Source organism: Simochromis diagramma, unplaced genomic scaffold (assembly GCF_900408965.1).
Source record: "Simochromis diagramma unplaced genomic scaffold, fSimDia1.1 OVJJ01000361.1, whole genome shotgun sequence".
NCBI lineage: Eukaryota > Metazoa > Chordata > Actinopteri > Cichliformes > Cichlidae > Simochromis > Simochromis diagramma.
The window spans coordinates 5780227-5794427 of NW_024386860.1; the positions used below are offsets into that span (position 1 = coordinate 5780227).

Genomic DNA, 14201 nt, shown 5'->3' on the forward strand with positions numbered 1-14201 from the left:
CCCAAGAGGGAAACTGAGTGTCTCGTGAGAAGATGCCAAACAACTAAAACACAAATGCTTTAGTGAAATCAGTGTATGATTCCTGCAATGTTGTAAGCATGAAAGTGTGTTTAAAGAGCTCAATGAAGTCTGTCCACAGTTACACACTAAAAAGAAAAAGCAAAAACTTTTATTAAGGCACAGAAATCTGTTTGCTTTATTTAGCTTTTTAGGGGAAATGATGGCAGAGAAAAGGCAAAAGTGTTTTTGATTTCTGTCTTCCCACATCATGAAGCCCTACTTCAAAATATTTTTAGTTTAGAAAATTTCACCACACAATCTGATGACAATCGTGTACAACTCCAAATGTTTGACTTCACAGCTTTAAACATTAGGAAAAAGTAGTTGTGGCCAAAAAGCGTCACTGCAGAGCGGCTGCATGCAATATGTCAAGAAAGCTGAATGAATAAAAGATGCAAATGAGCAAAAACAACACGCCCAGTTATTATTTGTAAAAACCAACATTTCCCTGTATTACAATCAGATGAGTTTTAAATATGGTCAAACACCAACAACAGTCATCTGGAAGCACTTTAATTCAAAGTAAACACCTTACAATATTATAAATAGAAAGCCAAATACACAGTCATCCTTTTGATGATTTTAACAATATTTAGAAGAAGAAAACACCCTTTGAAATAGGACAAAGGTCTGTAGCAGAAACAGGCTCAGAGTAAGAGAGGTGAGGAAAAAGGAGAGAGAAAAGAAAGACGACATAGAGACATGACAACAGTTCAATTTTTTCTGTCTACCTTCAACACAAAGTGTCATGAACAGGGCACGTGGCAGGCAGAAACATTCCACAGAGAAATAATATGCACAAAGGAGTGTTCACACTGTGTTGACACTTTTACAGATTACCCTTAATACAAATTTTAGACGACAGTGTAAAGATGCCAGGCAATTTTCTATCAGAGTGACTGATCACTGCACGACAAATGCTGTTTATCAATCAGTCTAAAACTTCATACAGATACGTTTTATTTAAATAGTTATCGTGACAATAATCTATTGTATTTATTTCATAACCTTTCTTACCGTCCAAAGTTTTAAATAGATGCAGACTGTCAAGTGATTTATCTGTGATGACTAATTATGAACACTCATCTAACAGGGTAATAATGCAAACTTCTGCATATTACCGCACTCCTATATTTTTTTTATACTGAATCTATGAATGAGGAAATGAAGACGAAAGAAATGAAGAAATGAAGTTCGTTCAGTTTGTTGAAGAAAACCCATCACCCATGTGGAAATCCGTTCCATGATTGTTTTAAGTTCATTTAAAGACTTATACTTTGGTGTGGTGAGCATTTCGCCAGTCTCACACAGCGAGACAAACAACCAGCACAGGTAATCAAGATTCACCATCATCAATTCACCTGACGCAGTGGTTCCCAAACTTTTTTTGCTGGGCCCCCCTTGTTTTACAAGAAAAATGTTCGCGCCCCCCCCCTTCTCACGCGTGCACGCGCGCACGCACTAACACATCCTCCCACCACACACGCCCGTATTTTGCTCCACTGCCGTTTATTTCACACCTCAAACATTTAGTAAACAATTAAGCAAATACAAGTAATCTGCAATAAATTACAGGTAGTAATAAAATAAACTACTAACTCTTTTACGCTGCGTCGCACCTACACGGGTATTTTTGAAAACGCAGCTGTTTCGTCCACACGTAAACGGCGTTTCGAATCACCGAAAACGGAGATTTTTTTAAACTCCTTTTTTGCCTTTATGTGTGGACAAGGAATACAGAGTTGGTCGCAATGTCAAAGGTATGTGCCTTTTTCACGTCACGCTGTGCGCACGTTATTTTTTACATGAGATGAATTGCAGAATGGCAGATCGAGACAAAATACTGTTAATCTGACTATCTTCAGGTTTTACACGCTTACATATACACACGCAGTTACTGTCCCTCCATTTAGAAAGGCAGAGGCGTTAGGGTGTGATTATTTTATGTGTAGTTTTTATTTTTTTTTCATGTGTAATAATATTCAACATTGCTGTTGCATCTTTAAAAAATAAAAATACAATAACTGAGCCTTACACCGGAGTATCGTTGCACTTTTGTTTTCACATCAGGCATGAGCAAGTCCAAAACTGATCTGAGTCTCCGTGACATCATCAACTCTGCAGGTGATAAACCAGTAGTGGCATGCGGTGTGATGCGATAACTGAACAGAAATCGGGACAGTCTGGTTTGTAAGGTATCACCTTTGACTTTCTTCATCCCCTCCTTAAAGGTCTGGACCGCCCTCTCAGCCAGCCCATTTGAAGAAGGGTGGAAAGGTGCTGATCTTACATGGTCAATTCCATTCTGCTTCATGAATGACTCAAATTCAGCACTTGTGAAACATGTTCCGTTGTCTGAAACTAACATTTTAGGTAGTCCAAACACACTGAAACTCTGGCGCAGTTTCTCTATAGTTACCTGTGATGTAGAGGATTTCACAGGGTAAATGTCCATCCACTTGGAATGAGCATCCACAATGATTAGAAACATCTCCCCGAGGAAAGGCCCTGCATAGTCCACATGGATTCTGGACCATGGTGACTCCGGCCACTCCCAAGGGTGTAATGGTGCAGTAGGTGGTGACTTGGAGTGTTTCTGACACTCCTCACATGCCTGCACTTCTCTTTCAATGTTCTCATCCATCCCTGGCCACCATACATACGACCTTGCCAAGCCTTTCATCTTCGACATGCCTGTATGAGTCTGGTGCAGGAGTTTCAATATTTTGTCTCGGCCTTTGGTGGGAATAATTACTCGGGCTCCCCAGAGCACGCAACCATCCCTCACACTCAGTTCCAGCTTTCTCTGTCGATACGGCTTTAAACAGGTGTCGGTCTCAGTTGGCCAGCCTTTTAAGGTGTACTCGTGGACTTGCGACAACAAGACATCCTTAGCTGTCCATCGTTTGATCTGTGCAGTGTCCACTAATGTGTCATCTAGTACATCCATCATCAAAACCTGCTCAGCCATCTCTTGCTCAGGTGCTGAGTCTGGGACCGGCAACCGGCTGAGTGCATCCGCGTTTTCATGATGTTTTCCTGGCTTGTACCTGATGTTGTACTCGTAAGCACTCAATGTCACGGCCCATCTTTGTACTCTTGGTGAGCCCATCTGAGGTATAGGCTTCTTTTCATTGAACAGTGAGATTAGGGGTTTATGATCTGTGTAAATCGTGAAAACTCGGCCATACAAGTATTTGTGAAATTTCTTGATGCCAAATATCACAGCTAGACCTTCTTTGTCAAGCTGAGAATACTTTCTCTCAGCAGGAGAGAGTGTGCGTGACATGAACCCCAAAGGTCTCTCGCTTCCATCCTCCATCTGATGTGACAATACGGCGCCTACGCCATATGGGGATGCATCACATGAGAGAACCAACTCACGGTCAGCAGAATAATGAACTAACACCTCTGCTGAGTTCAACAGGTTCTTAGATTTCTGGAATGCTTCCTCTTGTCTCTTTTGCCATGTCCACCGTACCTCGTGTCTCAAAAGTTCATGTAAGGGTGCCAACAGGGTTGCCAGGTTTGGAAGGAATTTGTTGTAGTAATTTAGCAAACCTAAGTATGCTTTCAGTTCAGTGACATTTGTGGGGGTAGGTGCGTCCATGATTGCTTTAACTTTCTTTTCCACTGGGTGGAGCCCCTGGGCGTCCACTATGTGCCCCAAGTACTCCACTTTCTCTTGCATGAAGGCACACTTGCACCTCTTTAACCTCAACCCAGCTTCCTCCAACCGGGTCAACACCTCCTCCAGGTTCTGTAGATGGCTTAGTTCATCCACTCCAGTCACTAAGATGTCATCTAAATACACCGCTACATGAGGTATCCCCTTCAAAAGACTTTCCATGGTCCTCTGGAATATTGCTGGAGCAGAGGCCACTCCAAAAGGCAATCTGTTATACGTGAACAGCCCCCGAGATGTGTTTACTGTCACGTACTTTTTCGATTTGTCATCCAAGAGGATTTGCTGGTAAGCGTGGCTCATGTCTAATTTTGAGAACTGCTTACCCCCGGACAGTGTGGCAAACAAGTCCTCCATTCTGGGTATGGGGTACTGCTCCAGTGAAGCCACGGTATTTACAGTAAGCTTGTAATCCCCACACAGTCTTATTGTCCCTGTGGGCTTCAGGAGTGGCACTACTGGTGCCGCCCATTCAGCATATTTCACTGGCGAGATGATGCCTTCTTTCAACAGTCGGTCTATTTCCTCGTCGACTTTTGCTCGCATAGCAAAGGGGACAGAACGCGGACGGAAGAAGCGTGGGGTGGCATCACTTTTCACATGAATAGCAGCTTTCATTCCTTTCAGGGTGCCCAACTCCTCTTTGAACACATTCTCATGTTTACTTAACACTTGCTGAAGTGTTTTTTCTGTTGTTTTGACTTGGTGCAGCTTTCTGTTGTTAGGACTGTTTTTCACTTCACCCCAGTCCAATTTAATTTCCTCGAGCCAAGCTCGACCTAGCAAGCTGGGGCCGTCGCCTTCAACCACCACCAGGGGCAGATGTTTTTTCTGCTGCTTGTATTTGACGCTGACTCGTGTTGCACCAATCACCTTAACAGGATCCCCTGTATAAGTTTCGAGCTTGATTTTGATGGGCTGCAGGCTGGGGGGCTTGCTGTCTTTCCCTGTTTCTCTGAATGTTGCTTCGTTCATAACTGTTAGGCAACATCCAGTGTCTATTTCAAAGTTCACCTTTTTCCCATCAATTTGCATATCCACAGTGTAGGGGTCTACTCCTCTTAAGTGTACCGCGCTGCCACGCCCTAACTTGAACAGTTTTCTTTTGTGCCCTTGACTGCACTTGACACAGTTCAACATGAAAGAGTCATCTTCAGAGCTATCAGTTTTGTTGCTATCTGCTTTCTCGCCCACATTGTGAGTACTGTAGTGTGAACTCTGCTTTTTTTCTTTCTTTACATATGTCGATCCATACTTTTTCTGGTTCAGTTTAGTCTTGCTTTTACAAGCTCTAGCTATGTGTCCCATTTTACCACAAGCATGACATTTTTCTTGTTTGTACTTACAGTCTGCTGCTGTGTGCTTGGTTCCTTTGCAACGATAACACTCTTTATTTTCTGCTTTAAAGGTACGACTCTCCTGTTGTCCTCTAGCGAGACTGAAACATTTTGCTGACGCCCCTGAGGTCTGCAGATCCTGTGCATTTTTATTTGCAGTCTCCATGGCTACTGCAATTGACAGAGCTTTGTCAAAAGTGAGATCTATTTCTGACAAGAGACGTCTCTGAATTCGGTCATCCTTAATTCCGCAGACGATCCTATCTCTCAACATCTGTTGTAACGTGTTGCCATAGTTACAATCCTGTGCCAGGCGACGCAGCTCCGCTACATATTCCATGACGGTTTCATTCGGCTTGCGGGAGCGAGAGTCGAACTTATACCTTTGCACAATTTCACTGGGCTTCGGATCGAAGTGATTTTTCATCAGAAGCACCAGCTCTTGGAAGGTTTTGTCTTTGGGCTTGGCCGGGCTGAGAAGGTTTCGCATCAAGCTGTACGTCGCTGCTCCGACGACACTTATTAATATCGCTCTTTGTTTCTCTGCATCGTCGATCCCGTTAGCTGCGAAAAACTGCTCGAGTATTTCCGTATACTCATCCCAAGTCTGATTCTTTGGATCAAACGCTACTAGCGTGCCAATTGTAGCCATTTCCGCTTCGAGGTCACTGCCTTCTATTTCCAGCCGAAAACTTTTGCATTCTTTGAAAAGCTAGCCAAACCTGTAGCCGATTCCATCACTTTATTTTCTTCTCTTTCCTTTCAGTCCGATCGCCCAAACTCCTTCCCCCTAAACGTCCTCGTCGCCAAAAAGATGTTGCATCTTTAAAAAATAAAAATACAATAACTGAGCCTTACACCGGAGTATCGTTGCACTGGTTTACTGAACCTTTCTTTCAGGGCATGTACAGAACATGAGCATCCATTTTCCTACTGCCTCCTACAGGACACACTCTTCTTCCACTTCCTTACACATTAATGTAACACAGAACTAATACTGCCTCTCCTGGCATTACCATTGTAACGACACACTCATTCTGTTTCTTTCAGAAGAATAACAGGAACTTAGGATGTAGGTATCTATGAATAATAACTATTATGTATACTCATATATTTATATAACCACTTATTTCTTGCGATACCACAATTGCTATCAATACATTTTTCAAAAAATGCCTCTCTGTGCAAAATGGGTTTAAAAACATAAACAACTGTGGGATACTGTTTGTCCTGATTAACATGAGAGCCCAGCGCTGCTCCCATGAAGGGAAAACCAATTCTGCAGGGGAGACCTACCTCAGCACTTGTGCAGGTGAAACCAAAGGGAAGATATCCTTCACCATATTTTCTAGTCTTTGGCTTAGAATGAAGTTGGTTTGGAAACATATTCAGCGATGCTTCATTTCCTGCTTTGCGTTTGTGGGCGCCCCGTGCTAGCGGTGTCCAAGCATTTTGTTTGTCCAAGCATTTTGTGGGGCCCGCCCCGCCCCACACTTTGGGAAGGTCTGACCTAACGGAAGCCAAAGCCAACAAAATTGTGCAAACTCCACGCAGAAAGGTGCCAGTCGGTGGATTCAAACTCAGGACTTTCCTGTTGTGAGGCAACAGTGCTAACCACTACATCATCATACACTCCATGCTTAAAAAATAGGAAAACTATGATTGCAAAGCTTCATACAGAATTTTCATTATATTTTATATCTCTGACAGGTTAAACCACAATAAATACTAGTTGGTTTCATAACCGCAGTGATTTGCCTGTTGTTTAAAATCCCGTGTGATCTTGTGATATCGCGAGTCCAGGCAACTAACCACTCTTGCTAGCACTTATCGCTTCATCTCAACAAGAATACGTTTAACGAGTGTTAAGTTGTTGAATTTAATGGAGATTGCATATGTTTTAATTACATTCACCACAGAAACATAAAATAATTTCTGTTCAAATTACAAGTCAGACTCTTGTAAATGTGATGACTACCCAATTTCACTTTTGGAGTGCAGGGGGCAGGACTTAATAAATGAACGCTAGTGGAATAATGTGTTAAGCAGGTATTTGTTCCACGAATTTGTTTAATTTGGAACAAATCTAATTGTGTTTACTGACTCTAGCTGGAAGTGGCCACAGCTAAAAGGGACATGAATCCACCCCTGAACAAGTACATGGAGATGTGCTCGATGAAGAGAGGCCCGGATGTTCAGATGGAGACTCATCACGCAGAGCAGAGACAGGCGCGCACACACTGGCTTGACATTATTCTTTATTTGTTCATCTATCCACTTTTCTTTGGTAACACTGGTAGTTACATTAAATATGTAATTTATAATTTATTTAAATAAAGAAACATTTCTTAAATGGGTAATAGAACATTACAGTGTACAACAGGTGTATGCATTTTTAATGAAGAAGATTTATTAAAGAGTTTAACTTTTGTGAAAACATATTTTTATATAATTTTATCTTTTTCCCATGTATTTTCATTTATAACTTCTTTATACGGCTGATACAAATGACTAAAGTTGAAGACCCTCAACTGACTAAATGTGCTTACAGGAAAGCATTGCGTGACTCATTCATTATACACAAACCTTTTTTTACTGCCTTGCATCTGCATTTATAGTTCACCTCCTCTCTGTATTTGAAATAAATTAATTACATACAAAGCAATCTTAACTCACAACTAATCAATTTACTAAGCATAAGATAAAAGAAAAGCAGAAAACTCCAAATATTATGTGTCAGACTAACATCATACCACTTTCTGTACAGCGGTGCTGTTCAGAGAATATATACATATATATGTATATGTCAGCTTATCAGTGAGAAATATAGAAAATGGATTTCTCCATACTGTAGAAAATTTTAGAAAGGTTGGGGCACCAACAGTGTCACCTAGAACATTTCACATGAAACACATCTGAAATACCACGAACACTGGAGTGTGTTTGAGGTTTGTAGTTTTGAGGACCTCCGAGAAGGTGATGAAAACGAAGGAAGTACGTTTTTTTCTTTTTTCTGTTTTAAATTTAAAGTAGATTGTGAATCAACAGGAAATCGCTTAAAAAACTAAATATAGATGCTGAAGCTATTTCACCAAGGTGCTTGATGTATAGAATTGAACCTACGTTTTGCACATGGAAAAGAAGAGCAAAGCAAAACTGTACCATAAGAAACAATCAGCAGTATAACCTATAAAACAAAATATGCTGACCTACTCCAAATGGACTATTACATTTGTTCTATCTAGATTTCCTTTCCTTATGAAAAAAGTGTTGCCGGTGAACACGTCACATACCTCATTTTTGAGCACCTTTAAACTCATGCATGTTTCTACACAGGAAGACATACAGCAGACAGCTGTCATGTGGACACCACCTCCATCACACCTCTATTATTATACAAGGCAAAAACTTTATTAATCTCGAGGGACTCATTGCAATAAGAATAGAAACATTAGCAGAAAAAGAAAAACTGTGTGGTGTCAGCAGAAATATATACAAAAAACAACAAAATGAAGCTCAACCATCAAAGAGCTACGATCAGAATCTACAGATAATCCCAACAGCATAAAATATAAACATTAATGTGAATGTGCGTAGAAAGTGGCACAGTGTTAATAATAAAAGTAAAAAGGCCTGTAAGGGGAACAGTATTGTATTTTCTATATATTCATTCTGCCTGTAGGCAATTGGACATGCATAATTGGGCTTGTCATTTAATATTACACTAATATATGTTGCTGTGGAACTAGGCAGCTCATGCTCTCCTTCAAGATATAATGCATTTTGGGGTCAACTTGAAATAAAGGCAGATGTGGAATGTACATGTGAGGTCAGAGGTCAAATGTGACATGATATTTTGACGCAAACTATAATGCGATATTCGGAATTCCCGTATACCAGGACCATAGTTTACTAAATGTTGGCAATACAAAAAAAAGGTTTTGAAGGTTAAAGGCATTTTATCACAGTTTGACCTCATTTCACTTTTGAAGAAGAGGTCAGAGGTCCAAAGTAACGTTATATTTACAGTCCCCGTATATCATTTCCATTATGCCTATGTGATGTCACTAATGTCAAATAATAGCAGTAAGAAAAAAGTTGGAAATATCTCTATATAATATTTGTATCAATTTGTAACCATATTTATCAGTTTTTAGAAAACACATCTTTTATCTTAAACCTTTTCAGTGCATCTGTCCTATTTTTTTGGGGGGGGGGCTCTAGCATAACTAAGCAATTTAAGAAGACTTTTACTAGTTCAGATGCACAGGAGAAGAATGAAACTCACTAACAGTCTAAAGCAGTTGCCTAAAATGACAAATGGAATGAGCTGCTTTTTGATGGAGACCACCAGTAAAATTGAGTCAGATATTTTTCCAGTAGTACTCTTTCTTTATGAGTGTGTGCTTAGAAAAGTCTATTTAAAATTTTCACTTCAGGAAGATCGACAACTGAAATGCAAATGCTTTGGTGAAATGACTGTATGATGGCTTTGATATTACATATGTAAATTAAATATAGTCTTGAATATATACTTTTCTTTCAAATCTAGAGATAAATCAAGATTCTCCAGTTACATACTGGAAAGAAACTAAAAAAAGACACTGATTAAGACAAAGTGAGACATTTGCTCTATTTGGATATCCAGTGGAAATGATGTCGTAAGGACAAAAAAAACAAGCAAAAAAAAACCCTGCTAAAGACTTTGAGTTGTGTTACCTGATTCGTATTTGAGGTGAGAGACAAACGACTGCAAAGTCCCAGTAAGGTGCGTCAAAACAAGGATTTTATTGAAACACATATGGGGGGAAGTCGAGCACGATCACTCAAACAGCATCGATCTTCCCCGAACAATAGTTGGGGTTGATCATTTATTCATATGATGACCAACAATATACGTCGCCCCAGATGAAAAACAACATGCATGTTCCAGTAATTCTATCTCAGGAGATATTCTAAAAAAGAACAGTTCCTTTCTATGTTCGTCCACCGCCTACCAGATGCATCCTGTTATTAGACTCTTCTGGACTTATCAGAACTAAACTGTCACGTATGCAGGTTCACAGCATTTGCAGTCAGTTTACTCAGGAAGACTATGTGTCTGTGTTGTTAACCTTAGCGCATGACCTCCCCTCTACATCATCTGTTACCAGGCAAACATCAATAGCACAGGGCACACGGCCTTTATTTCATCTCTTAAACAATCATGTATAATATGTGTTAAATTGTATATATATAGGCAATATGTGTTGAACTGTTTTGCTTGCTGAATTCCTCCAAGAATTAAGTTGGAAAAGCTTTACAACCCTTTTAAATTTTTTTTATTGATGAACAACAACGACAAAAGTGTTTAGGTACGTCAAGATAAATCAATTTGGGCTAAAAAAGCGTCATTGCAGAGATACTGTGTTTCATATGTTACTTGGCCACCAGCCAAGTGTGTAGTAACCACGCGTTGCCCATCTGGGTATTCCCATGTTTTGACATAGGTAGGGTAGTACATTCCTGTGAAAACTTCAGATCTTCCAACATAGACTGGTATCCTGCTGACATGGCATTCCAAACCGCCTTTGCAGTGCACTCCAAATCTACACTCCTTTGTACAGGTGCAATGGGTAAGGATGACCAGTCAGAGTGACAATAAATGGGCTTTATAGCATTCCCCACAGTGCCAAATCACAACAACAGTCGCCTCAAGGTGCTTTATATTGTAAGGTAGACCCTACAATAATGCATACAGAGAAAAACCCAACAATCATATGACCAAAGCAAAGCAAGCACTTTAGCAACAGTGGGAAGGAAAAACTCCCTTTTAACAGGAAGAAACCTCCGGCAGAACCAGGTTTAGGGAGGGGCGGGGCCATCTGCCGCGCCCAGGTGTTGTGAGAGGAGGAAGACAGGACAAAAGACACGCTGTGGACGAGAGCCAGAGATACTAACAATAGTTTATAGAAAGCAGTTGATAGAAATTGAACGATCCAACTGATTCCTCATGTCCAAACATTTAAAGACAGCATAGAGGAAAACAAAACTCCAACTGAGGGGAATGAAAGTGAGAAAGAAAAGCATTTTCTGTCCACCTTAGTATTAAACTTAAATGTGCTTCTTTTTTTTCCCCTCTTCTTTTTGCTTGTCCCTTTAGGGGTCACCACAGCATAGCATCCGTCTCAAACTTGCTCTGTTCTTAGCTTCTTCCTTCTCTGTCACACCAACACTCTGCACGTCCTTACTCTTGATATTTTCGCAGGTTTGAATTGGCTAAGATTTTATTTCAGATGCTCTTTCTCATACAACTTAAGTGGGGACAGGACATGAAGGTAACTGGGTTTTGAAAGAAGTCCTGTTACGTTCAACTAAACTACTTAAAGACTACAAGAACCCACTTGAAAAAGGTAAGTGTGAACATATCAATAGTTAGCAAACTCATCCATTACCTGGTCTAAAGCTGAGTTTAAACAGAATAAAAGAAATAAAATGTGCTTAAATATGATAAAAAAAGAAGGAGGCATTCAAATCTAAAATGAAAGGTAAAGCGTCACTTTCAAACAAACGATCTGCTCGTCTGTTTTTTCAAATAAAGAGTTAGAATAGTTACTCTGGCTATTTATTCCTCATGAGGTGTCGCAATTTATATGGAAAATGATTAGGCTTTAAGGCTTTGACGTGTAAATGTTAGTCAGTTTTAGCTGCCTGCTAGAGAACAGAGTGTGGGGGAAACAGGAAGACAGGAAGATATAACCAGGTAAGGAAACAATGACACAGAATCAGTAGCGTGAGTAAAACGACACACACACACACACACACAGAGAGAGAGAGAGAGTAGAAAGAGTGAGGCACATCTTGAGGAAGTTAGCAAAACAACAGAAGTAGAACAAAAGGCACATCATACTGAAGGTAAAAATAATTGTTTTCTTTCTTTCTTTCTTTCTTTCTTTTTTTTTTACAATTATCGTTTTATTGTAATAGTCTTTATTTGTGATACTAACTTGGTAGTTGCGTTAGCTTTTATAGATTTTGATCCTTGGCCTTTTCGCAGTGGTGTTTGTAGACGATTGGCAGCTTTACATCTGTCCACAGAATGGGATTGGTGCAATACTCTGTGGCCCTCCTGATGTTATCCACACAGTTGGTGCTCAGCTTTCCCACAGTAAGACTTTGTAACCTATTCGCCTTAATTACTGCATACACTTTTATCAAATAAGACAAATAGTTGACATGAGTGAATGTGGCATGGATGATGAGTTAATGAGGACTTTTTCATTTTAGTGATTAATATCTATCTGTGTTGACAGCCAAAGAACACCTACAACATTGGTGGGAGAGAGTGTAACTATTGTCCTGCAGGTAGGAAATGTGTGATAACCTTACGTGAGCTTCTATTAATATTTTTAAAATTCTGCTGTCTGCTTGTCAGTTTACACTTACTCAGAATTATTATTAAAAATGAATCTCTATTTTGTACAGTGGTGTGAAGTATGTTTTTTTCTGTCTATGCATTGTTTTTTTTTCTGCATTGATGAAAAATGACGCAGACTGAGCTTGTGCAGTATGACCACATCCTTCATTAATATGCATTCTGAGTGTGCAGGCTGTCTGCTCACACTGCTTGTCGTCAAGTTGTTTGCATTGGTTTCTTTCTGTTCTTACAGGTATGTATCAGACTGATTGTACAACATGTGAACACTGTCCTGCTGGAAGTTACACAACTGACTGGAACTATGAAGATGAATGCCATCGCTGCTTTGGAGACTGCAACCCTAGTAAAGAAACTATGAGTCATTTCTACCTTTAATGATTTCATCAGGATCGTGCTATACCCGTGATCTCTGGTTTTCTATAAAGAGCTGATAAACCATTAATAGTAACTCCACATGTACTGTGATGAATAGTCTCTAAAATAATCTCTATTTCACTCTTTCTCAGAGTTTCATCTTAAAGTGGTTCAGAACTGCACCAGTACGTCTGATATGAAATGTGACTGCGAGGATGGTTTTAGATGCATCAGGTGGGCCCATGACAAAAAGAACTGCTTGTCTTGTGAGAAGATGCCAGACCCAACCCCAACCAGTAAGTACCGAGAAGAACACTTTGAATTCTCATGTCAGATAAGCTCAAACCAACAGTGGGCCTTATGGCAAACAAAACAACTTCTAAAGCTGAGAAAATGACCAGTGTCAAAGCAAACAACTTTACCGCAGCCATTAAAAAACAAAAGAAAAAAAATAGGTGACAGGATCTGTAAACTTAGCTCTGGCTCCCGTTATTATCAGATCATTCTGAGAACAGGTTCCTCTCAAGTTGCCATGAATATGCAAAACTTGTCTAATATGAACAGGTTTGAAAATATTCCTGGAAATCTTTATGCTCTCTAAAAAATGCAATGCCATCAAGCTGACATGAAAGTGTCACAAAGGACACTTTTCTATGTTCTAAGTATATTTTATGAAGAACCAGCAGAAAATAATCATTCTAATCTGCAGCACTCCAACGCTCTGCACAGATTGGTAGATCATAGTTTTGCCTGCTTCTTGATTTATTCAAATTGCTTCCATAGCCTTGTCTTCTAAAAAAAAAAAAACAACCCAAAACCCTAACTAGCTGTATAATACTTGATCATTCTTGCAGAGTGCCAAACAGCAGGGCTGTGTTTGGCCCCGACAAAATGCAAGTGAGTTATTAAAAATAAATAGTGACATATTTTTAAACATGTCACTTCTGACCAAGTAGTATTTCTGGCACACCCACCACTGCAGAGCACGGTGTCACACTGCACACTGTACAGAGTAAATTTAATGGTCAAAGATGCAGCACATTTTAAATCAAAATTGTAGAATTTCAGTTTTACTTCAAAGAGGTTTCAAAAATTGTGTGTGTGTGTGTGTTTAGAGTTTACAGCCTGTTATCCAAGTAACAGAACAATTGACAGGCCAAGTCTGCTTCGCCGTTATTTCATGACAAATGAAAACAAACATGATATCCAGTCCAGTTCACCACCAACACCAAAATGCCTGAAAGACCACAGAACACAACTGAAGTACATGATGTATTATTTCCCTGATTAAGAAAAGCCCTTCAAAACATCTAACCAAGTCAAGAACACTCTTAAGAAGGCGGGCATG

The 14201-nt window shown here is 39.9% G+C and overlaps 1 protein-coding gene across 5 annotated transcripts in view; it reads left to right on the plus strand.

The window, feature by feature from the left end:
• Positions 1 to 14201, plus strand: part of si:dkey-260g12.1 (tumor necrosis factor receptor superfamily member 5) — a 33868-nt gene that overhangs the window by 3901 nt on the left and 15766 nt on the right. Inside the window, exons 1-5 of one of the 5 annotated variants that reach the window (XM_040030048.1) lie at positions 11791 to 11976; positions 12160 to 12229; positions 12375 to 12426; positions 12732 to 12842; positions 13006 to 13149. The exons of 2 other annotated variants lie outside the window; for them this stretch is intronic. In XM_040030048.1, coding sequence (XP_039885982.1) covers positions 12161 to 12229; positions 12375 to 12426; positions 12732 to 12842; positions 13006 to 13149 — 376 coding nt within the window. In that variant the 5' untranslated portion in view covers positions 11791 to 11976; position 12160. Of the gene's footprint in view, positions 1 to 11790; positions 11977 to 12084; positions 12230 to 12374; positions 12427 to 12731; positions 12843 to 13005; positions 13150 to 14201 lie in introns of those variants that run through there. 2 more of the 5 variants (XM_040030046.1, XM_040030047.1) reach the window with 2 other exon arrangements.